The sequence below is a fragment of the Seriola lalandi genome, unplaced genomic scaffold (assembly GCF_002814215.2).
Source record: "Seriola lalandi dorsalis isolate HSWRI2012SDOR001 ecotype SW California unplaced genomic scaffold, Sedor1 jcf7180002054517, whole genome shotgun sequence".
Lineage (NCBI taxonomy): Eukaryota > Metazoa > Chordata > Actinopteri > Carangiformes > Carangidae > Seriola > Seriola lalandi.
In genome coordinates this window covers 1,218,314-1,243,371 of record NW_019525070.1, presented here as the reverse complement: position 1 = coordinate 1,243,371, position 25,058 = coordinate 1,218,314, and the positions used below count along the sequence as shown (strand labels likewise).

General features: G+C 41.0%; 2 protein-coding genes across 3 annotated transcripts; both read right to left on the bottom strand.

Moving 5' to 3' along the window:
• Positions 1 to 219: 219 nt before the first annotated feature.
• lnpep (leucyl/cystinyl aminopeptidase) lies at positions 220 to 15,733 on the bottom strand. The gene is made up of 22 exons (XM_023413562.2): positions 15,322 to 15,733; positions 12,881 to 12,975; positions 11,909 to 12,111; positions 11,438 to 11,549; positions 11,004 to 11,261; positions 10,645 to 10,835; positions 10,336 to 10,474; positions 9,614 to 9,748; positions 9,358 to 9,478; positions 9,088 to 9,239; positions 8,892 to 9,005; positions 8,654 to 8,785; positions 8,356 to 8,490; positions 7,364 to 7,524; positions 7,190 to 7,278; positions 6,339 to 6,522; positions 5,818 to 5,974; positions 5,075 to 5,256; positions 4,664 to 4,825; positions 3,255 to 3,395; positions 3,052 to 3,133; positions 220 to 2,891 (listed from the first exon to the last, which is right to left on the bottom strand). Exons 1-22 carry the CDS (start codon positions 15,347 to 15,349, stop codon positions 2,760 to 2,762), a joined length of 3,105 nt encoding a protein of 1,034 aa, XP_023269330.1. The 5' UTR covers positions 15,350 to 15,733; the 3' UTR covers positions 220 to 2,759.
• A 650-nt stretch (positions 15,734 to 16,383) lies between these two features.
• On the bottom strand, positions 16,384 to 25,042 carry erap2 (endoplasmic reticulum aminopeptidase 2). 2 transcript variants are annotated; one of them, XM_023413488.2, is made up of 21 exons: positions 24,921 to 25,042; positions 23,379 to 23,740; positions 23,095 to 23,281; positions 22,817 to 22,986; positions 22,588 to 22,726; positions 22,357 to 22,491; positions 22,138 to 22,258; positions 21,864 to 22,018; positions 21,616 to 21,729; positions 21,389 to 21,520; positions 20,998 to 21,129; positions 20,031 to 20,099; positions 19,738 to 19,913; positions 19,533 to 19,612; positions 19,251 to 19,434; positions 18,941 to 19,097; positions 18,656 to 18,840; positions 18,371 to 18,532; positions 18,006 to 18,146; positions 17,272 to 17,353; positions 16,384 to 16,885 (listed from the first exon to the last, which is right to left on the bottom strand). In XM_023413488.2, exons 2-21 carry the CDS (start codon positions 23,534 to 23,536, stop codon positions 16,739 to 16,741), a joined length of 2,826 nt encoding a protein of 941 aa, XP_023269256.1. In that variant the 5' UTR covers positions 23,537 to 23,740; positions 24,921 to 25,042; the 3' UTR covers positions 16,384 to 16,738. The 2 variants fall into 2 exon arrangements, with proteins under 2 accessions (XP_023269256.1, XP_023269255.1); XM_023413487.2 differs by lacking the exon at positions 24,921 to 25,042 and adding an exon at positions 24,419 to 24,546.
• Positions 25,043 to 25,058: the final 16 nt, after the last annotated feature.

Genomic DNA, 25,058 nt, shown 5'->3' with positions numbered 1-25,058 from the left:
ACTAAACAGAATTTGAATGCAGCTTAAGTTGATTTGAACCATCACCACTCAAAAAGTTTTGTTTCAGCAAACAACTTCAAAATAATTCAAAAAGCCAATAAGCAATTTCGTTGTCAATCAGTGACAGAAAACCAATGCAAGTCTATTTTGAATTAAGGTCAACAATGTGGGAAGGTCTGGTGGGCTGCTGAGTGTAGAGCCATAAAAAGGAAAATCAAATACTTTCAGAAAACAACTTTATTTATATTTTGTTCACATGAAGAGCAACACAGTTATTAAAAGCGTCTGCAGCATTTCACCCCAGTGAACACAATCTGATGGGCTTTATAGCACATCTGGTACCCCATACAATTCTCTTATCACTGATTCAATACCTTTGATTGAACCCCGTACCTGATAAGAGCAAGAATGACATCAAAAACACCTGTATCTGAGACCCTACGCCATCTGACTGGTCCATGCTAAGTGCATGCTAAGTAAGGTGGGAAATCAGTGTGCCATCCTGATGACAAAGTTGAACTGAAGTGATTCCTGGCAGTGGGAAAAGTGTCTGGAGTGATAATACTGTTCCGATTAGCCAGGATATAAAAGTATTATTATATGTGCATTTATTCTTAAATGCCACACATTATCACAGTCTGAGAAACTACGATGGGCTGCATGGAGTAAGTCAATGGAAATACTGTGGATACAAATTTAAACCACAATAAGATCCTGTAAGTCTGAGTTACTCGTCAGGAGTTTTTCAATTGTCTGCAGTGTGATTCCTCATACTGCTCCCTGCCCACTGTTAACCTGGGGAGGAAGTAAACACACGGGTGCCTCGTCAAGTACCCGTTGTGTCACTCTGTGTGTCTTTTCTTTTTTCAGTTTCATCAAAACCCAACCTGTCCTGCGGTTAGCTTAGCAGACCCTGATATTGTGCAAACACCTCAATTGACCAATAGGAGTCACTAGTGCAAAGATTAACACATCATCCCACACCTGTTTCCCACCTATGCACACAGAGGTATCATTACTGGTGTTTGTATTCTTGTATTTCTGAACTTGAAAATTCCTGCAAGCACAGTTTTTACATAAATGACACAAAAAGACTTTAAACAACAATATGACAACGAAAAACAACAGATACAAGCCTGATGAAGATAACCAGGATTTCTAAAGAAAAATCAGTTGATCTATTGGAGGTCGGTTATCCTGAATTTCAGTGATGAAGTGAATAACTATCACTTTAAATAAAGCTCAGGATGGGTATAGCTGTATTTAAATAACATCTTGGAGCAAAACTTGGGGAACTATGTAAAGACACTCTCTCAATAAATAGCTAGGCTACGCAGCTGGCTAAACGTTGGAGTAACTTTAAACCTTCTGTATTTTTTTTTGGCTGATGAGTAACATCTTATTGGGCAGATTAATCATGCCCAATAGAAATGTTCTTCTATACACTTTGTATCTTCAATATGCACATTAGCCCTTAAAACACAAACATTCATCAGCTAAGGACCTCCTTGTGGTGGTCTAAATCAGGAAATACGATAAAAAGTATTTGACCAAGACTCTTGATCAATTCTCTGTATACATTTCCCCTTTACACTATATATACACACACAACAGAAAGCAAATCTTTAAATGTTAAAAGTCATGATGTTTAAAACAGTACATCCAAAATCGCAGGGAAAAAGGTTGTAGGATTGAGCATATTTACATTATAATTACAAGTTTACAAGCAAACAGGGTTAAAGCATGAGCGTGTACAGTGACTGCACTGCACGCAAAAAAGCAATGGAAATAAAACTTTTTGATTAGAGCTAAATTGGGCTTATGACTGAAGAGAGAAAGAAAGAGAGAAAGAGAGAAAGAAAGAAAGAAAGAAAGAAAGAAAGAAAGAAAGAACTAACGACATTTGGCTCCAGTGTGCACTGCCTGCTCTCACCTAAGACACATTGGTTGATTTAAACCTGCACTGCTGTGCACTACGCCATCTACTGTACACAGTGGGAAGGTTTTTCAGTACATTCAAGTGATGCTGACACAAGATTGGTACTTTAAGCTATCGCACAATCAACCAATCTTCTAGCCAAACCATGACTAATATAGTAAATGCTTCAAGTTATATGAATAATTACAGTAAAGATTGACGCGCGGCTATCATTTCTACACAGATTTTCATGACACAGAGATACGAGGTTAGCTTAATTCTAAGAATACTAACATCTCTCAAGTACTGTAATGTCAACTTCTCATCGCTGAGGAATCCCTGACAACTGCATCTACATTTATCCGACAGTTGAGAGAAAGTCCAGGACTGACACATAAACAGTGACATTCTTCATACTTAGTCTTATTGAAGTGGCCATTATACAGCTCGTACAGTTACATGCCTGAGAGCAAGCTGAGCGAAAGAAGGGTGGGGGAAGCATGATTGTCTGCTCAGGCATGAGGTTTATATGAGAGCTGCAGAGGAGAGGTTTGGTCGACAGCATAAAGTGTGAGGAGTGTGTGTTTGCATCTGACAACTCCCTGTCAGACACACAATCAGAGCCACCCTGAGCTAGCAAATACAACTTACAGGACCAATCTCAGAAAATCAAACACCTTGTCCACCCAGGTAGAGGACAACCTCTGGCTTTGTTTAATACTCTGGCCTGGATAAAGGGAGTTAGGAGACACAGTCCTACAATAGTGCAAACACTGCTGTTGTCTTGACGACATGCCCCAGTTGCCTGTTAGTGGGGCCGAGACCGGATGGAGTGCCTGTATTAGAGCCATTTTCGGAGTGTAGACAGATTGTTGTTCATCCAGCGCTGATTCAACCTGATGGTTTCCAAAGCTTCCTGCACGCTCCTCATCTGAGAGCCACGCTCCTTCAGACCGGAGAAGAAACCCTGTACCTTCACAACACACAAACACACACACACAGTGAGATGTTTGCTAGATCAGACTTGACATATAGTAAAACAATAAAGACCATTTGGCAAACAGTTAATGTCTCACCATAAACAAGTGAACAGAGCCTCAAATACATATTCTATTAGAAGAAAAAAAACATACTTGATCAAGGTGGGCCTGTGTGGAGAACTGGGAGGTGGCAGACTTAATGATTGTCTGGATTGCAAAGGAGCCCACAGGGAATCTATAGCAAAAAACAATTGTAAATCAATACTGATGTCATTTAATTTTTTCATCTTTATGTGAACTAATCCTTAAATGTATTCTCAATGACAACATGTATGAAGCAGACACAAACCACTTACTTCTCTATGAGTCGGTCCCAGTTCTCTTGTACAAAATCCCAGGCAAACAAGTAGCCAGCGAAGCCATTACACACAGTGCTGATGACCAAAGGCAACTCCTGTGTCTGGATGATATCCCCGTTTAGACCTGCCTTTAGAATCCTAGACAGACCGAAATAAGTGCTCTGTTCAAATGCTCTTAAGTGCATAAACAGCACTGACAATACCCTCAACCTCATTATCATCACTTCTGTACACTCCTCTATTACACCCAGTGCAAAGCAAAATGCAAGTGTCTTTGCTAGTTTCAGACACAGGTGTGATTTTCCGGTCCAGCACCCACATTGTTTAAAGAGCAAATACACTTGTGGTCATTGGCGTGTTGGTCTTAAAATGAGGTGTGGTCAAGCGCATTGTTGGCACGCATTGCTATCTTGAGGTGGACAGCAATTGTGCGATTGACCAACAAAAACCTGGTCTGAATATCGCAGTATTTCACTGTTATTCCAAGGGCTCATTATCAAGATAGTAATATGCACCAAGATAGGCGAGTACACAACGTGCATTTATTTTGCCTGTTACGCACAAGCAGAGTGAGCTGAAAATGCATTTCATTCTTTGCACACACTGAAAGTCACTCTGGATGAGAATGTCATAGAATCTATATAACTGGACACTAACTCAAAGTTGAGCAATGACCTGGCCATGCCAATATATCAGCTGATATCTGTATCTGTGTATAATTCAGAGAATAACTTACAAGTAATTGCAGTACAGAAATACTGAGGTTGATTTGTGACCACTGAGAGCACTGACAAGTTGCATTTTCCATTGTAAACTGTCCCATTCATTCAGTAACTTGGACACAAACAAACCTAAACAAAAAACCAAGGAGTCCATTTTAAGATTAGCCTCAAAAATCAAGTATCATCTGGGTAATGTACAATATATGACGATATATAATATGGTGATGAGGGTGACACTGAAGTATATGAAGCAACAATATTATATCAAACCCTGGCCTAGGTGGGAATCCTCAGGATGGTGTGGTCAAGTTTTTTTTTTGTTTTTTTTTTACATTGAATTTTCTATGAAATTTCTTTCAGGATGGATTGATAGGATTTTGATGCACAGTTTTGTGAACTTGCATTAGTAAGCAGCCTGTTTCATCCACTGTAAGTACAAACCAAAGCAGTTGGAGTGGACTTGAATGAACTTACAGCAAACAACATGCATTAACATTTAAAACATTGCTGCCCTGATGGGTCCAAATGAAACTGACTTGTTAAGTGTGTGTGTTCAACAAATCATGAATGAATGAAGAAAGGATGTTGCTGCTTGATTCTGTCCAGACACACACACACACACACACACACACACACACACACACACACACACACACACACACACACAGACATACAAACACTTACCATACTAAACGACGTGTGTCCTGAGTGGATGCTAGGCCTTGTAGCATTTTTCGCTTCTCTGCATCATAAGTGTTATGTCCGTACATTTTGAGCAAAGACTCCCAACCTTCATCTGACTGAGCAGCCACAGTGAATACAACTCGCTGCAGATCGCCTGGTATCCTATGGAAATACATATAGAAGGAATAAATATGTAAACATAATTTACATATTTTACAACTGCTTAAAATTTCAGTTTTCTTCCACCAGCTCAAATTCCAGTTACCCATTCAATCAAGTTACAGCCGCCTCCACCCCTACTAAAGGTAATTTCTATCTCTAAAAAGAAAAGATGTGTGCCCTACACTGCTCACCCTGTTGCTAGCATGACCAGGATAAGAAAAATGAAAGTTTCTTGTGTGCTTTACATACCGTAAAGTGCTATTGGACTCATACTGTTTGAACAGGGCTTTGGCTTTTTGAGTACAATTTACTGCATTCAGACTGCAGGCCATCTCCAGCAGGGCTGAGCGCAGCTCCTGTTTAGACACACTCTCTTCCTCTTCCCATGTTTGATTTTCCATCAGAGAACCAAAATGATGCGTAATATAATTCTGTTACATGCAAGAAAAAAAAAAAAAACAGATTAACAAAATTAACATTAGAACACAAACACTAAACTCATGTAATGGGCTCTATCTCCAAGGAGTGTGTTTCGCACTGTCCTGTGCCCACCTGCTCAGAGCAGGTCAACTACTTGGAACACCTTTGTTCCACAGTATTTTCATCACAATTTATTATGTTTTGCTCATCTTACCACTTTAATTTTCCATTTTTCAACCAGCTGACAAAAAAGTTTTATATTTGACTGGTAATAATGCCACCTAGACAGAATATAGAATGAATGATTGTTATCAGCTCTGTAATCCATAACATAAGTAGTCTACACTAATGGCCTCTACTGTGGTGAGCGTCTTTACAGCCATTTGAAGGTAGCAGGTATCTGTTCCTTCCGCAGTCATTTACAGGAGTGATGTTGTCACTGTTAAGCCACAATTACAAACGGCAGATCCTCTAGTTTCATTTTGTCCAACCAGCACCAGACTGTGTGTGTGTGTGTGTGTGTGTGTGTGTGTGTGTGTGTGTGTGTGTGTGTGTGTGTGTGTATATAGTACCTTCATGCGGGCCACAAGAACATGCTCCTGTCTTTTGTCTAGCAGCATGTAGATACGATTGAGCTGTAGCAAGGCCTCTGTCACAGGAGAAGTCTCTGTTTCATTGGACATGTAGTTCAACAGTCTGAGGACCTGATTGAAGGATACACGTCCCAGTCTGGTGACAATGCAGGAAAGTGACCGGAAGAAGTGTGTGAAAGGAGAGTGAAATGCAAGAATTAGAAAATACTCCTCCACTTGTGTTTTTTAGTTATATAAGGTCCTCACTTCATCATTTTATGCAATTAGATATTTGTGTAAAATTTTGTGATTTGACCTTTGATCACCAAATTCTAATCAGGTCATCCTTGAGTCTAAGTGAATGTTTGTGCCAAATTTCAAGAGATTCTCTAAAGGCATTCCCAAGGTATCGTGTTAACGAGAATGGGACAGATGGACAGACAACTTGAAAACATAATGCCTCCGGCCAGGCTGCAGCCAGCGCGGAGGTATAAAAAGACTCTTTAGATTTTCTCTCATACCTGGAGAGAGCAAAGATGTTGTGTATGAGAGAGGCACGGTCCTCATGTGTAAGAACACTGACATTTTTGGACAAAGCCTCTATGAGAGCATCCCAGCCCTCATTTCCATAGTGGACGATGTAGAAACCTGTGTTTCTGTAGTTCAACTTCAGCCACTTCACACTTTCTGGCAGCTTTAGAGTACCTAAAAACACACACAAACACACACACACACACACACACACACACACACACACACACACACACACACACACACACAAATGTATCTTCTGACAATGCACCAAGGATTCTGAGGCTTAAAGGTAGAGTAAGCAGTGCAGGAGAAGACTTTTAATATTTGAACTCAATAGCAAAACAAATACACCCCTCCCTTCAGTGCTTCTTCAGAACTGCTAAAGCACGGACACATTGGTGAAATTATATAAAAGTAATACACGTTAGTTGGTTCGTTGGCTGTAAATTCATGTTATTGATTAGTCAGACTGGCCACTGTGGCTACTGGCTAGGCTAACAAAGGTTATGTTAGCCCAGAGTCAGAATCAGAATTAAAAATTACTTTACTGTCAAAAGCATCGCACATATCCCAACTGCAGAACAGAGAAAGACTTAAACATTTCTGCTGATAGGAAACGATATGTGCCGGTGGAATATCACCCATCTCCCCTTTTCTCCGTTTCTTTCCATTCTCCTGTGCACAGGCACAAATGCCCCCTGTTGCTGATTGGCTGGAATAGTGCTGTGCTGCTTGGTGTGAGTCACTTTGTTTATTTCCCATTTACAGAGCCAGGGCTGTGTAGATTAAAATATCTTACTCTTCGTTCAAGATAGAAGATTAAAACTTGGTGTTTTACCTGTCTTGTTCTTCAGAGTGAACACCTGTCTGCACTCAGGGGCCAAACTACAGCTGTCGTTTACGTACGTCACTGGAACATTCCACAGGCTGAAGAGAGTGCACAATGCAGTTATGGTTATGGCGTGTTTCTATGATCTGTGCGTGTGTCTGCGTGTGTGGTAATGTAACCCACCTGGAAGTATGCGTGGCATTGTCAGATGTGAGGAGGAAGTGCTCCTGTGTGAGGGTCAACTGACTTCCCTTGCGGCTCACAGTGACCAATGGGAAGCCTTTCTGTGATGTCCATGAGCTCATCATCTCTGACACATTCTGGTGCTGCGTTGAGACCTCGACCTGAGGACAGGAAGAGAAATCCAGAGTCTGTGCAGGCAAACACCATTTTCATTGTCTTTTCTGTATATATGAAGATAATTGTGGGAGAGGTCTGAGAGTTTGTGAAGATTTGAGGTACAATTATGAGATCTCTGCAGCATATTACCAGAGGCAAATAGATAAATGGGATATCCACAAAAAGTTCACACAACTCAGAGATTCCATCTAAACCATGTCCTTTAACTAAATAAGCCAAGCCTCAACACGCTCAAAATCCACTATTCTTGTTTTGCCATTTAATTAACTTTTTAATACTAACAGATTTTTAGGACTGGTAGTATCGTGGCATACCTCCTAATGACTCATGCAAGACTAGGCAGGTGCAACTAAAGCTTCAACAGAAGCAGCAGGGGCAAGTAATGAGATGGCAGACTGCCATTAAACTAAGGGCACTTGGTGCAAGCCCTTTTGACAGTAATTATCCAATGTAATGTCTGTATCTAAAGTATCCTGTCCTCTGACTTCCATACAACATTATAACATTATCAACTATAATCACAAGTCATTTTCTGCCTTTTATGTCAATAATGTAGCTCCTGTGACACTGATCAGGTGTGATTATGTGATGACAATAACACACGCTAAAAGCAGCTGATGTCAGGGAAAATAAACTTTAGCCAGATGGTTGGCTGACAGACTGCAGAGGGGACGTAAGGGTAGTAGCCAAAGAGATAAACTGCTGATGTGTAGTATCCAATATAATCAATGAAAATTGCACCAAAAAACAAAAGGGCACATAGACACACAGACACAGACACAGACACAGACACACACAGACACACACAGACACACCTGTGTAAGGCTGTTCCAGAGGTCGTTGGTGTCTGTGTTAAATCCACTGAACTGTTTTAGGTATTGAATGATACCTTTTCTGAACTGCTGATCTCCTGGCAGAGAGGCATTCAGCATCAGAAGAATGGATGCACCCTGGTAGGACAGAGAGGCACAAAGCATCTGTTATCAGACACAAAACAGAGTGCTACAGTTTTAACCAAGTGTGAGGTCCAGTCAAGAAATGTCTCTGCTGGTTGCGGAAGTTCAGTGACTTAATGAAAACTTATCTACTTACATATTGTATATAAAAGTGTACCTTTTCATAGGAGACGGAGTCAAACATCTCTTCCACCTGTTCCGCCGTATTAACGTCGGTCGACACTGCATGGGAGGAGTTTAGTGCATCTTTGTCCAAGGCTCTGAATCGCACCGCCAGGAACAAATTACCCTGCAAACAAACACAGGACTTACTGCACAGGCACACAGTGAGGCACACAACTTAATCTTCTTCAAGTATGTGAGAATGAATTCATGATCCAGATGTGAGAGCTTACAATGTCCAGCTTGGGCAACACTATCTGTAGCGACATGTACTGCATGTAAGTGGCAAAGCCTTCATTGAGCCACAGGTCATTCCACCAGCTCATAGTTACCAAGTTTCCAAACCACTGCAACACAATCACAGAAAGATTACAACTTGGATAATCTTCATGGCCTCTGCTACACAAAGACAAAAGGAGACAAACCTACCTGATGAGCGAGCTCATGCGCTATGACCGAGGCAACTACTTGTTTCTCCAGAGGAGAGGACTGTTTGCCCACCAGTAGGCTGGTCTCTCTGAAAGTGATGAGTCCCCAGTTCTCCATGGCTCCTGCCAGGAAGTCTGGGATGGCTACCAAGTCTGACAAAAGAAAAGGGAGCATATTCGGGTGTGTAAAGAGTGAAGAAAAGTAATAATCAGTGGGGGATAAATAGTGTGTATACTGTACACATTGCATGAAATGTCCGTGTGCCCTCACCTAGTTTTTTGAGGGGGTAGTCTATTTCAAAGAAGTTATTGTAGAACTCCAGGAGTTTGGAGGCAGTGTCCATAGCGTACTCAGTGTGCTCCTTCTTCTCTGGTACAGAGTACACAGATACCTAAAACAAGCAGACATAACTATCACATACATCCAGACAGTTTATCAGCAACAACACAAACTTAAGTAAACAAAGATTAGAGGGTGTACAACCTGAATTAAAAGGAAAAACAAGTTATATCACTGTCATACCTACCTGAGTTTTTGAGACATTTTTGCTGACCGGGGTGAAATTAGCAACAACGAAGGCCACCAAGTAGGTGCTCATGTTGACACTGGTTTTTTCAAACTCGTCTTGCATGAGGCCACCAGTAAGTGGTGTGGATTTAGCCTGAAACACACAGCATAAGGACAAGATGACAACCAACAAGTCACTGTGGTCACAGGAATGAGTCACCGGTCCCTCAATACAGGGCAGAATATAGAGTGAGTGACTTCACATAATGTTGTTCTGAAAATTGTGGCTAGCTAGGTGACAAACATGACATTTCTGATGAGCTGCAGTTGACTATGTGTTATTAACAAAATGCTAGTAACACATTAAGCCTGTAAACATTAAACATCTGTGCTAACCTAGTAATGCTGAGCACAGACACTGGTACACTCTGTTTTTTACTTACTACATGAAAAGTATTTTTAAAAATGGTTTTCTTTAACAGTTTAACCTGTACTGAAAATTAAATGTGTCCCACTATTGAAACCAAATGTAATTAAAAATTGGGGTCTGTTTTATGTTAGTGTTTTTAGTTTCAACTGTCAAATACTGGCAGCCCTTATATCAAATATTCTGTAAATGCTAGAGTAGAAAAAATTATGTCAACCAAACAAATACATTGAAGAAGCCATTTAGCAAACAAGATTTTTCAACACTTGGCTTCATTCTGTGAAATGAACAGATCATAAGTAATGTTACAGTACCTTTGGCATGTTGGAAAGAGTCATATAGTTTTGTTTCCTGTTGATTTTAATCAGGAAGGTGGCTTTGAAAGCTGGTTCATCAAAGCAAGGGAAGGCCTTCCTGGCTGACAGTGGTTCAAACTGGGTTGCAGCTAGGACTCTGGGGACAAGAGGGAGAGGAGCATGATAATACTGAAAACAAAATTTTGTTAAATGCATGTAAAACAATAAAGCTACCTCCAATTTACATTTCTAACTGTTATTTGTTACTGCAGTTCATCTTTCAGCCACTGTGAAGTACTTACAGCACAGATAATTAGTCAAGTCTACCTTTTGTTTCCATCTTTATCAGTGTAGGAGCTGTTGTAGAAACCATCATAGGTGTGTGAGAGGTTGGCAGAGTAATCCAGGGTCAAAACACAGTACTGGCCTGCCTTCAGCTCCTCTGAGAATTTAACAGCTATCTGCTGTCTGGGTTTGTACTCCAGTACAGTTACATCACTGGCCTCTCCATCACCCAGCTGGAAGAGGGAGAAATTATCAGTTAACAACTAGCAGACAAAAGCTGTTCAGGCAGAAATTAAATCATTGAATGCAGTTCTGTTCAACTAGTCAGGAAGACTTTTCACATTAGAGAATGACATCTAAAATATCTAAACTCTGTCACAAACCCCCTCTCCCAATCCCACCTTAAAGGTAGCTTTGGTAATGTTGAGATTAGCACCATGCAGGACAATCCGCTTGGTGTTATGAAGCACAGACATGGAAATAACAGTGGAGCCAGTGAAGGTCATGTTGTCGAGGTCAGGTGCCAGGGTGAGGTCATAGCTGAGAGGACGTATGCTGTGAGGCAGCCGGAGCTGAGCCCATGGAAACAGTTCGCCATTTGTGGACAGAGGGTAGACTGTCTCTACGGGAATGGTCTTGTTTGGCTTACGACAACCTGTCTGCAGAAGGATGGAGGGTTGGGTTGAGCCAAGGAAATAGGTGTGTGATTGAGTATAGAGCAACAGAGAAATAAAGAGGGAAATAGTCTGACAGAGATATTGACTTAATGTATAGAAACAGTGATTAATGTTATTGCAAAACCTACCTAAACAGAACTAGTGAATATTTTTCTTACCTTGGTAAAGGTGCATCCAGGTAAGAAGTACAGTACCATGGTCATAGACGCCACTATCACCAGGAATAACACACATACAACCATGGTACGGGCCGAGGGTCGTGAACATGACCTGAAACGAGGAAGAGTTTAACATCACTTACTTTGAATGCTTCTACATAAAGAATGAAAGGTAGCAGCATTCCAATGTACATTAACTTGTACATGCTTTGGCGGTTTACTGGATCTGCATAATGTAGAAAATGACACCTGTATAAATTTTCCAAGACTTGAGCAGGGAATAAACTGTCATATAAACAGCCAACAAGATAAACTGACATTAAGCTGCACAAAAGTTTTAATGTCTATCATTTTGACAGCCTGATCTTTTCAGAATGATCATACAAACTGAGAACTGGGCTGATAACTGAGAATCTTTTTATGCCAAGATATTGCGCATTATTCCAAATGATGACCTTTTCAGTGCATTACCTTGGTGGAGCCTGTCTGGTGTATGGGGAAGAGTTGGATCTGTGAGCAGAGCTACGGTTCATGAAGGACATGCCCAACAGACGGGCTGAAGACTCACAGTCCTCCTCATCCTCGTCCATGTCATTCTCTCCCAGGCCTCGCACAAGCAGCCGTGAGCTACGGGGCTCAAACACCACCTCATCTGGGTCAAGAGCAGGAAATGTCTGCAGAGAGCATGCAAAGTACAATCTGTTATTCTCCAGTTAAGCTGTGCAGTGTTTCCCATGTAATGTTAATAACTGGATTGCACTCCCAGGTAAATTAATTAGCACAGGGTAAGATGTCATATGTGGAGGCGGTGAGCAGATTGGGGGCAGAGAGGGGAATAATGGGAAGTAATCAGGACAGAGAAGGGTCTAACAACAGGCCACAGATGACAAGTTAAATCATAATGACAGGAAAGCATTTTTAGCATTTTTTTCAAATTAGAAATGTGGTTGTGGCAAAATAACAATCTTGGACATTAGGGATGTAAAGGGGGATGATATTTAAAGGAGGGTTTGTTGGGTGGCGTTATGATTAAGAATGTTTATATCAACAGAAATTGACATGGAGGAAGAATTCATTGTAAAGATAAGATCAAATTTACAATTTACATTGTGAAGATACAGCATCTTCATCACGCTAAAATTAAGTTCCTTGTTGCTAGAAGTAATTCACACAATGCTGATTATATATAGGTAGAATATAAGTACAAGAGGAGCACTGTATATGCTGAACTGAAAGTTTGCAAATAAGCATCACTGGCTACCCACAAGTGATCCTTATTTATATTGCTAATAGCCAATCTGTTAAGAGTTATAGATTTACAAATGAAAGCACATGTGAGAAATGGGTGGAGTGGTGCAAATATGTCTTCTAAGACATTCACTGAGCCAGGCATTCGTTGAAGTGAAGGAATGCATAGCTTGGCATAAGATGATATAGATATACCGGAAATGCAGTGGAGTCTTTCGCCAAATCTACGACATCAGGCTCTTCTTCAAACATGCTGTTCTCAATCATGTTCCTTGGTAGGTTGGCTCGCTCTACAACACACAGAGGAAGAGAAATCAGACAGAGGACTGACAAAAGGGGAAATGAGAGAGGTGTGAGAAGATCATTTACATTGATACACCCATGGTATGTAAGTATACCGTATGTGCTGTGTTTTTGGAGTTTTCCAAAGAGAGCAGTGGAAGCAAGCCACTATTCAACACAAAGGTTTGGTAATGTCACTGAATGTGCAGGTAACATGAAACCACATTTAACAAAGCACTGAGTTTCTTCAGTTTCCTGTTAGTAAGTCTTTCCTGGTACTTTGACCTACATAGAATGGGTTCATCAGGCTGGAGAGGCAGCTACTCTGAAGCATTTCACAAAGCACTTTACTTTACAAAGTCTGTTAAGACAACTCTCCTATTTCCTTCATAGTGCGTTCATTAATAACAGTGTTAAACATTTGAGGAAATGGCTTCAAAACTAGGAAAAAGCAAATATAACAAATATTCATCATCTCACCATGTCATGTACTACTGCAGTTTAAAGCCTGCATTCCCACAACTAACCTGCATCTTAAGAAGAGTCACCTCTTACAAAATGTCCATGTGATTTTCTGGCTGCTGTAGTAATTTTGAAACAATCAGAAGCATTTTCAACTTCCTAATCTAATAATAATAGAAGTAGCAAACTGCTACGCTGTGCATGTCTCCCATTTTGTCTCACGTTCCATTCATGCTGTTATAGGCTAAGGACAATGCTTTTTCAGTCTCAGTTGGTGATGGTTTTAAGTGGAAAGAACCGAGAGACAGTAAACACCTACTGAATGCATGTTGTTCACACAAACACAATGACACCAAACAAAGTGAGCTTTAACTCCCCAAAAGGAAGACAAGAGCCCAGAAATGTGAGAGGGGAATTTAGCTCTTTGTCAGTTCTGTACAGTGTTTCTGATATGACTGTATGGACTGCCACTGTGTATCAGTCTGGACCTCAGTGCTGTGGTATGAATGTCTAAAAATAGGCTTGGAGCTAAGTAGGAGGTAATGTGTAATGTTCAGAAGAGGATATAATAAAAAATACCCCCCAAAAAAAATGTATCAAACTTAAATGATTGTCATATCTATTTTTAACAGCTGTGGGATATTGTTATGTTGATATTTATTTCATACCACCAAGATGACAATGGAGAGGCAGTTTATGTAATGGTTTTTATCTAGACTACAATTAGAAAACAGGCCAGGCGAATGTGAATAACCAACAACTCCTGCACTTTCATCAAGTTTGTATGTAAATGAAGCAGTCAGGCATGTTATCTGCTGACTGTGCTCTTCCTGTTAGCTGAAAACATTATCCAGCCTACCTTAGAGTCACAGAACTACAGTTAAATATATGCGTCTGAGTTGCCAGGTATGTCCACTGATTCAGACCTGGTAAGAACAGGCAACAAATTCACTACATATTGTAGACACTGAGTGCTGAGCCAGAGCACTGTTATCTGTTGCTTAGATGATGATGAAAAACTTGTGGGAAGGATTTTCTGCTAAAGCTTTCTCATCAATATCTGATCAAAATGTGATTTCGAAATGCGAGCTTGGTCTTCTACTAACACCACTAAGTCACAAAAGAGAACACAAACACGAAAACAGGAAGTTAAACTGCTGTGATTTGGTCATCGAGACAAAACTGAAATTAAATGACATCCACTCAAAACGCTTCCCTGAGAGCTGTTATAGTGTGTGCACTGGCCTTTTTGTTTGTTTCAATAAAGCCCCTGACGCCATGGGACCATAACAGAGGTTATAAAGCGGCTGGCTGCTGGTAGCCTGAGCTGAGCGGGCATGACTTATCAGCTCTCCACACCAAACAAAACATGGCTATTATCAATCCGACAGGTTTAAACTGGGCAAACAGGGCTGCTGGGTTTTAACAAACAACTAACAGACAACTTGTTTCTGTCAGGAGTCTCAAGACATCCATTGCTTAAGCTGTTAGAAATGTATTACTGGCTTTGTTCAGTTCAAATAAAATCGAAACGATACGTAAATAAATTACAACATTTACAAATTCTGCTTTGTGCTTTTAGGGGAAGAGAAATGTTATCATGTCTCTGCAGCACTGTCAACAGACTGACAGTGCGATTAAGTCAGCTTCTGAGAATCCATCAACTGTAAATAAATAAATAAATAAAACAATAAAGAGAGAAAGAAACAAATTAATCGGAAAACACAAATGTAGTTTTCGTTGGGTTCGTCAAAAGTCAAACCCACCCCCCTAAACATGTGTCCTCGGGTGAATGTCACTCCCAGACATCTTGCAGCTAACATCCCGTTAGTTTTTAGCTGGCCTGCTGCTATTAGCTTGCTGTTACTGTACCTACCACCTTCCTTCCTTACCTGTACTGTTATTGTCAAATGGATCCATGGCTGGATATCTCAAAGAGCCCCTCGCGTCCAAAACAAGGGGACCTCCTCACATTTACAGCAACTCGACAGACGTGATGTTTCTATGGCTAGCCACGACCCACCGCAGGCTATCCGACGTTCACAATAACTGGCAGCCCGTCCTCACTGTACTAACGTTAGCTATGTAGTAGCTAGCTAGGCACGAGCCAACTTCCAACAATTTTAACTGACTGAAAGACATTCGTTCAGCTAACGTTAGCTTGTTTCCTTAACTTTATCGTCCATAGCTGTTTGCTTAACTAATACGTGAATACGGCAAGAGTTGTCTAAAATGTCAAACCTTACGATAGAAATATGTAAACAAATCTCACTCCAAAACGCTCGGCAAACTAACTAGCGAGCAAATGACACTTTCCTTCCTCCCCAACCAGTTGTTGACAACCTCCCATCAAATTACAATACTCACACACTATTGGACGATACTGTCGAGGGCGGGGCCAGGGCGCCACAAGCACAACACACACACACACACACACACACACACACACACACACACACACACACACGTACACACGCACACACATACACGCACACACACATTTCTTTATTATACTTACTATACTACTTATGAGGACATCCTATTGCTATACATACATTCAACCTTTAAACAGTCTATGATGTCAGCCCTGACCGTTAGATGCGTAACCTTAACCCTCACCCTAACCTCAACCTATACTTACAAGTCTTACCTTAAGCCCAAAACCAAGTCTGAATCCACAAACAAACGGTCAACATGACGACTTCCAAACACACACTCACACATACTTTCACTCTAATTATGAGGGCAATGCAATGCTCCAAATTAATTCCCTGAAACCATGATAGTTCTTACCACACCTTAACATCATGTCTTAACCCTAAATTAAATTAATATGATTAACACCAAGCATACATACACATACACAAGCACAGACAGGCACACACACAGTGGTTGGACTTGTACACATGTACACAAAAACACAAGGATGTTTGTCAGTTAACACACAGAGATGGTACAGATAACCCTTTTATTGTGTATTTGGTGAAGAATCAATTTACAGAGAATTTGTGTTAAATCGGAATGATCTCTCTCTCTCTCTCTCTCTCTCTCTCTCACACACACACACACACACACACTTCATGGTACACGCACAATTCATCACAAACAGACTGCTACTGATCAGCTGCCAGTTTTACCACTTAAATTTTTTTCTTAACAAATTAGTCCCCTCAAAATTTACAAAACGCTTTTTATAAACAAAACTGTCAACTCTCCAGTGATGTCACAAACACACTTAGAAATTAAAAAACACCATCAAATATCCATTCTATGGCATCTGTCAACCACAACCTCTCTTTCGGCTGTCCTTCACTTCATTTGCTCATTCACCCAATTTCTCAGAGTCTCTAGGTTCCTCTGAATCCACCGAACATTTTTCTGTACGTTGTCCAGGGCAATCTGAGTAGCTCTCAGCTGAGATGTCTGTTCTTTGATGGACTCAAAGAACAATCGCACCTGGGAATCAAACATACATACATTTACACAAATGCAAACAGGGACACAACTGAAAAATGACTTGCTTTTTTAGACATGTCTTTTTAGGTCAATACCAAAATATTTTACAGCTGCAAACAGTAATTAGCCCTTTGTGTCTCAGAGCAAATGGAGGGGCAAAGAAGGTTAGGTTTCTCAGACACTACCATTTTAAAGTCATTTTCAGACTACAGTGTTTTGATTTTATCACTAATTTGATATTTCATTGGATTATGTGTAGGAATTAAAATCAAAACATACCCATCTACCTTTCGAAAATACTGTCAATAGAAACAATATTTCTGATATTGACAATGCTGGTAGATATCTAAGTCACCTTGTAGTTCAAGATTTAAGAGTATATTTACCTCAGCGAGTTCCTCTGGTGAAGAAAACTGGCCTGTGGTGCCAATGAGGATGTTTCGAATGCAAAATGAGTCCAACTCCAACCTGCAGCAGGTCAGGAAGACAACAGAGAATATAGTCACAAACAAATATATCTTATTATATCTGCATTCATAGTTGTGGGATCAACTTCCTCTTGTTTTGCTTTTGGTCTAATCAAACCTGTTCAACTTGTTATTGGACTGCACGGAAGTTTCAGTGGTTTACACAGAGTATTCTCATCAAACTCACAGACTAGCTCATACACAGCAAGATACAATGCACTGTATGTTCTGACAGCTGTTTATCATAGCCAGCATTAATTTTGTACTGATCACTGCATGCATACCGAAAACATCCTACAAGACCTGCTGTTTTGGAGATTCTCTGACCCAGTTGTCTAGCCATCACAATTTGGCCCTTGTCAATGTCAGTCAGATCCTAACACTTGTCCATTTTTCCTGCTTCCATCACATCAATTTACAGAAATGACTGTTCACCTGCTACCTAATGTACTCCACCCCTTCACAGGTGTCACTGTAATTAAATAATCAATGTTATCAACTTCACCTGTCACCTGGTTTTAACGTGGTGGCTGATCGCTGTACACTTGGTAAGATATTATTGTAATAGTAAGGAATTCTGTCTTTTCATAGCATTACGTGTTTTGACTGATACTACAATTTCATTCACAGTGTCTCCATTTTGTTTTACTAACTTCTTAACCAGTGTGTCCCAGTTCTTTTCGACAAAGCTCCAGGCAAGGTGATGTCCCCGTGGGTTCCTAGCCACCATCAGGATGAGACTAGACAGATCCTGTGATCGAATCACCGTCCCTTCCAGGCCCAGCTCCAGCAGTCTGCAACACAAACACACACGTGCTGCTGACTAAAATACAAAAATGCTGCCTTCGTGACACATTATCTGTCACTTGAAAAGCCTTTATTTGAAGTTGTTTAGCCTACTGACCAAGAATACAAAGTAGAATATGTGTTAGCAGCAATACTGTAGTACCATACCCCATGTTTGCCACAAGATGGCAACATTAACTGTGTGGAAAAATATAATATGAAGAAGATATACCTCTCCAGTTTGCTGGTGTCTCTGCTGCAGGTCAAGGCAAACAGGATTTTGTACTTTTGTGCTGCAGAGAGGGAGACGTTGTATGTGTGTAAGAGTGAGGTCCAGCCATGGTCATCCTGTGCTCCAACTGAATACACTGTCTCTGCCACATCAGTGGGTAAACTGGAATAAACACAAGCAGAGATGAAATATCAAGTGATATGGTCCAGTGTAGCACAGTTGTTTATGTGAAATGTATCAACTGTTGTTAATAATGATGTGTGTAAAAATGTTATTTAGACAAACTTGAGTGTTCCATTGGACTGAAGCCAGTCTTTGAAGCTCTGATGTGCCCGCTCCAGGCAGGGAGGGTCATCCAGGTGACAAGCCAGAGAGATGACCTCTGACCTCAGCCGTCGCTCTGATACAGAGCCGCTGTCACTCCATGTCTGCTGGTCAATGACAGCACGGAAGAATCGCAGGATGTACATCTGCGCCAAAGCACACAGGGAAACAGCGTCTCACATGAACTCAATTTCATGCTGACATTGATATAAATATCATACAGTCTGTGTCCTCTTGTCTTCTTACCCCCAGGTCGTGCGTGAGCTCAGGCTCGTTCCTTTTCTCAATCATCCGGTAAAAGGCCTCCAGATAGCCCAGTCCTTGGATGAGAGGCACTGTGTGTGTCTCATATTGCAGATAACCAATCAGGTCTAAGGCTTTATTGATCGGCAGGTGACCTGCCCTTTAGAGAAATACAAGAATATTTAAAAGGTTGGGTGCTATTTCTGGTGGGATAATCAAAGCTGTTTTGTTTACGTGTAAAATACAGACATATAGAAAAAATGTGTCTCTCGTTCTCATACACAGACCCACAAACACATTCACAGATGCTTACGTGACCAGTTGAAAAGCGTTGTGTATCAAGTGAGTCCTATCTTTGTAGCTCAGAGCAGTGTGGTTTTCCCTCAGCAGTTTGGTCATCTCATCCCAGCCATCATCCCCATAATGCACCACATAATAGCCAGTCATGTCAGTGTTTACCTTCACCCAGCTGATTTCCTCTCCTATGTGGATACTGTCTAAATGGCACATAAATGGCAAAAGAAAACAATGTAATTGCAAAGAAAAATTAAGATATGTATGACTTGTATTTAGCATCTTCTCTCTTCCCTCTTACCTGTGTGTGTTGTCATCAGGTGTCTGTGAATGGTGCTTGATGCATCGGTCTTGTATGTCAGAGGGATATGCCAAAGGAAACTATACAAGAGCAGAGAGTATTCTTAAAAGACACAAACTAAAACTGAAAGTTGCTTGAAATCAAATTCTTGCTGAGAATGGTTATGCAGCTGTGAATACATGTAGATGTGCATGTGCATGCTCACCCTTTCTGCAACATGGGCCAGAGAGGGTCAGAAGGCAGGACTGTCCTCAGGAACCTGTCCTGTCTAAGCAGCAGACGAGGCCCCTTCCTTGTTACAGTTACCAGAGGAATACCTTTCTGCAGAGTCCAAGTGTTCATCATGGCTGTCAGATCGAGATGTTCCCCTGCAAAAAGGTACTGTAGGAGACAGCTGGAGATCAACACATGTGGCCGTAATCTTGTAAATGGTGTGACATTTATAATAGGCAACTCATGAGGAGAGGTTAAAGAGTTTATGTTTAAATGTTTACTCACTGCATTCTTGGTGGCCTGGCCACTGCTGTAACAGTGTTTTCCTGAGATGAAGTCCTCCTCTGAGCATGTCTGAAAAACAGAATCAATTCATTTTCAAATTCTATTAACCTGCATGACAGTTTCTTCATGGTTTAGTCCATTGCAAAGAAATGACATGCGCCTTATATCTACACACCAGTACACTATAGTCTTTTAGATTTTGAATGTCATCTTTCTACCTTCATGGATTTCATTCCAGGTGAGTTCAGAGCAGTAAGAAAATTAAAGACTTTAAACTTGTTTGAGATTGGTAATCCATCATAGTGAACACTATGTCTGCTTTTATTTTCAGCAGTGGTTTGTCTTCAATGCATGGCAAGGCAGTGAATTCCTTTTACTGTAAATCAATCTGCTCTCACAACTGCTTTACCAGGCACAGACAACATAACTTTAACTGCAATGAAAACAGACATAATCTTCACTTTGATTAATTACCTACTTTAAGCAACTTTCAAGTCTCAGCAAATTGATTTTTGCCCCACAATGAAAGGAATGGAAAACAACAGCTGTTTGGAAGGAGGGAAACATGAATCAAAAAGCTAGCAGAAACATAAAATATGGCTGACGTGTAATATATGGGCTAAAACAAAAAAAAAAAAGATTTTAAAGAACAGCTGGAAAAATATGTAATGTATGATTTCTGTTCTTTGTCTTATGCCACAGCGGTTAAAAAGACGAGAAGATAATTTGTAAAAACAGAAAAAACATATCTCAACAAGCGCAAGCTTCATGCTATTTCATTTTTTAGTTCAGATCAGACAGCTCTCATCCATTCATATAATTGTATCCCCCATAAAGAAAAACTTTGCTGCATCTATTTTTGACAAATTCAAATACAGTTCCTCCAGGCTGCCCCTTGACTTCTCTTCTACAAGATGACAAAGGACCACACTGTGTTTTGCACGTTGAATGTAATTTGTGTTCCTACGTTGGCTAGACTGTCCCACAGGTCCTGGTTGCGTGCATTTTTGAAGCTGTATTTGCGGAGGTATCGCACTATCCCACTCTGAAACACATCATCTGTCAGAAAGTGTCGCAGCATGTGCAGGACACATGCTCCCTGGCGGGAGAGAGAGAAAGGGTCATTTTAATCAGTAAGCCACAACAGACTATGCTATAGGTTGCTTTCAAAGCCATTTGTGAAACGTTTTCTGTTACAGTGTTAATATAGAGATCAATTAATAGTTCATCAATAGTTATGTAGTCATCATATGTGTTTTATTTATCCCTGATTTTGCAGGTTTTACATTTTCACAGATAATATATTCCTGATGATGTCATTATCAGTTGTGTAGCCCTCTGTGTGACTGAAAGCATACTTTGTCATAGGAGACTGTGTCAAACATCTCTTTGATCTGAGTGGGGTTCTCTGCTGGACTGGATATTGGACGAGAGGAGTTGAGCGAATCATGACCAACTGCTGCAAAGCAGGTGTGCAGTAGATATTCCTCCTGCAAGATTGTGCACAGAACATCATTAATAATCCTTGGGCCTAATGATTAATATTAATCTATTACTCAATGATGTCTCAGATGAAATCACACACCACTTTGAGGTCAGGGTAGGTGGCCTCCACTGAAATGTACTCCATGTATCTGGCAAATCCTTCATTCAGCCAGATATCATTCCACCACTCCATGGTCACCAAGTTACCAAACCACTGCAGACAAGATTTAAAATTTTACTGCTTTGTGTTGACTGTTGAATGTAATGAAGTGATTTATGAGCATCTGGACTACTGTATATCAACAAACACTTAATCCTGTGTGTCATTATACGCTGTGGCACTCTCACCTGATGGGCAAGCTCATGGCCAATCACCATAGTAACCCAGAGTTTATCGGAAACAGAGGATGTGAGGGGGTCAAAGAGAAGGCTGGTCTCTCTGTAGGTGGTCAGACCCCAGTTCTCCATCGCACCGGACTGGAAGTCTGGGATGGCAATCAGATCTGAGGGAGGGAAAACTCAGGTCACAGAACTGAAAGTGACAAGATAAATGACAGAAATGTGGAGATAAAGAAATGCTCATTGGTTTAGTTACAGAACTAGAACAAAAAAAATGTTTTACCTTGTTTGGGTAGAGGATAGCGGATGTTGAAGTACTCCTCGTAAAAGTCCAGCATTTTGACTGCAACCTCCAGGGCATAGTGGGTCTGAGACCACTTCTCAGGGGCGGCATAGATGGACACCTATAGATGCATAACAATACATTAAACATAACATGACAGAGAAAGTAATATTTTAACCAAGGAATTCAGAAACTCCAATATTGCTTTGGAGGCCTTACCTGCACTCCAGAGGATGTTGTTGCAGTGACCGATTTGAAATCACAGACGACAAACGCTACAAGGTATGTGCTCATCTTCACGCTCGCAGCAAACCGGTCCTCGAGCAGGTCATTGTTTACTTCAACTGTCTTCACCTGAATTACACAAATATCTAATTGTAGCCATTTGATCACACACATTTGATCATGTATGATAGTTGATGTAGGAAATAGCACATGTGCAACACTCACTATTGGCATGTTGGAGAGAGAAATGTATTCCTGGCTCCTCCTGATCCGCAAAGAGAAGTTGGCTTTGAAGATTGGCTCATCAAAACAAGGGAATGCCATCCGAGCACTCGTGGGCTCAAAGTGAGTTGAAGCCAAGATTCTGCAAGGAGACATCAGCAGATACCTTTTGTACTTTATTGTAACTGTAACACATCAGTATGTGAATGTGTAAGAATCTATTCGCTCTTACCTGGTCTCTCCTGTGCTGGTTTTGTAGGTGCTCTTATAGAAGCCGTAGAAGCCTTCTACTAGTTCTGCCCCAAACTCAATATACAGAAAGTACTTTTGCCCACTGCTGAGCACCCTGGGAGAGAAAATGCCAATCTGCTCATGCTGAGGGTTATGAAGAACTGGAAGAACCTACGAAGAGAAAATGAGATGTCAAATTAATAAGAAATGGAGAGAAGTTGCGTCCAATCTATCCAAGTATCAAGGATAAGCAACCTGTAGCTCTGTATTTACAGCTACCTGGTCAGACAGATGAGCGAGGTTCTGGTTCAGAATGGTGGCATTGAAGATCTGTAGACCCTTGCTGTGTAATACAACCCAGTTTGTATTGTTCTGGACATCAATCTGGATCTGCACTGAGCCAGTGAAACTGAGACTGGTGAGGTTGGGGTGCAGGAGGAGGCGGTAGTGAAGAGGAATGATGTACCTACAGAAAAGAAATATGCGTTGCTTTTTTAATCAGAGACTCAAAAACAGAGGTCCAACAATTTTTGTCATCATTTTTCCCGTATTGCAAAGTCTACCTTGGCAGGCGAAGACGGCTCCAGGGGAAGGACAGTTTATCAGTACCCAAAGGAGATTGTTCTCCTGGAGGGCTTGACGCCTGTTGTGAACTGTTGGGCTGACACCCAACTAGACACACATGAAATAGAGACAGCGCTAACAGCCTTAACAAGACCATTGTGGGGGAAATGTCCTTCAACCACTGATTAAAAAATTTTTTTAAAAAAAGGCTAAATGGGGAGACAGGTTGACAACTAGTACTGAAATCACTCGGTCACATCCCAAACACAGGGAGCGACTAAGGACCACCTGATGTGAGTGTTGGATACTGATAAAGCTGGAGCAAAAACGTCAGTCAGGTTCTCAGGACTTCTTCTTATACCTGAAAGACATTAGTGCAGGAGTAAGGACACACAGATTCTCTTAAAAGGCACAGTATTCATTCAGACAACGTTATTATTCTGCCCTCGGCATAATAATGCTTTGCTTCCTCCAGCCAGGTTTATCCTATGGTCACGATCTTCACTTAAAAACTATGGCAAAAAATAAAAGTACAGTTTACTTCTTCCTGAAAAGACTTTTCACTCACTTCCCTGAATCAGACTCTCATTTTCTGGCCTTTGCTCACACAGCACAGCGGGCTGCTACGCGTTTGACTGGATCCTAGCTTTGATACTTAGAGGAAGTAGACGGTTCTGGACAACATGCTCAGTTCATTCTGGCGAACTGAGATTTGTTAATGTGTCAGGCCACAACACAACTCATGCTAAAGGAGACTCAAACATGTGACAGACGGACCACATGATTTTCCATGCGGATGAATCAAGGTGAGGACACAGCTATAACTGTGAGGTGACAACAGCTGCAGGAGCATAACTGCAGTTCAAATCAGGCAGCACATGCAGCAGTTCCTGTTCTACCACACTGAAAGGAGGAAGCTGTTAGTTACAACAACCTATGATTTGAGAAACGTAACTAACTGCGTTACAGCTAGTAAAATAAAGCTTGTCGTGTGATGGCTGCATAGCTCATATTTAATAGAAATGTCAGAAAGCTTTACCTCAGTCATTTCAGCCTCATCATCCTTCCTTCATGTTCCTGCCGGTGACTTTCACTTTCTCTTTTAAGCTCCCGCCCACTGCCTCTGCCAGAGTGTGTGTGTGTGTGTGTGTGTGTGTGTGTGTGTGTACTTGTGGGAGTGTGTGTGTTTGAGAGAGAGAGGAAGATAATGTAGAGAATGTAGCTTCACATGGTGCCTTTGTTAAATAATGTCTTATGTAAAGTCTTTTCCAGCTAATGTTAGAGGATACAGATGCTGATGTTAGTATAATGTGTAACTAGAATGGTTGAGGTGATCAGGTCAGGTGGTTAATATCAAACCTAAACTGGAGCATTTACAATGAAAAGACAGCTGTCCTCACAACAGTTTCTCTCCTCAGTGTGTGTGTGTGTGTGTGTGTGTGTGTGTGTGTGTGTGTGTGTGTGTGTGTGTGTGTGTGCAGGTGTACCCTACAAGAGTGTTGTCTAATGTTCTGGGTGCGTTGATATGATCAGTTTCTCACCTCAGATCTAACAGCCGGGGGCAGGTGTGTCTCCAGTTGTTCAGACTCGTCACTCCCAGCGTCCACATAAATGTCCTGTCCTCAGTTTCCTCCTGTCTTCATAAATACAGATAACCTTTCACATGTGCGGGAGCTCAC

Coding starts and splice junctions, on each gene's coding strand:
- erap2 (XM_023413488.2), bottom strand. CDS start 23,536: ATGGTCTTGTTAAGGCTGTTAGCGCTGTCTCTATTTCATGTGTGTCTA. Junction 19,098..19,250: donor AACGCTTTTCAACTGGTCAC/GTAAGCATCTGT, acceptor ATTTCTCTAAAG/GGCAGGTCACCTGCCGATCA. Junction 17,354..18,005: donor TGGGACACACTGGTTAAGAA/GTTAGTAAAACA, acceptor GACCTGCTGCAG/GTTGGAGTTGGACTCATTTT.
- lnpep (XM_023413562.2), bottom strand. CDS start 15,349: ATGGATCCATTTGACAATAACAGTACAG. Junction 8,786..8,891: donor TGTTGCCCAAGCTGGACATT/GTAAGCTCTCAC, acceptor GTTTGTTTGCAG/GGTAATTTGTTCCTGGCGGT. Junction 3,396..4,663: donor GACACACGTCGTTTAGTATG/GTAAGTGTTTGT, acceptor CGGTCTGTCTAG/GATTCTAAAGGCAGGTCTAA.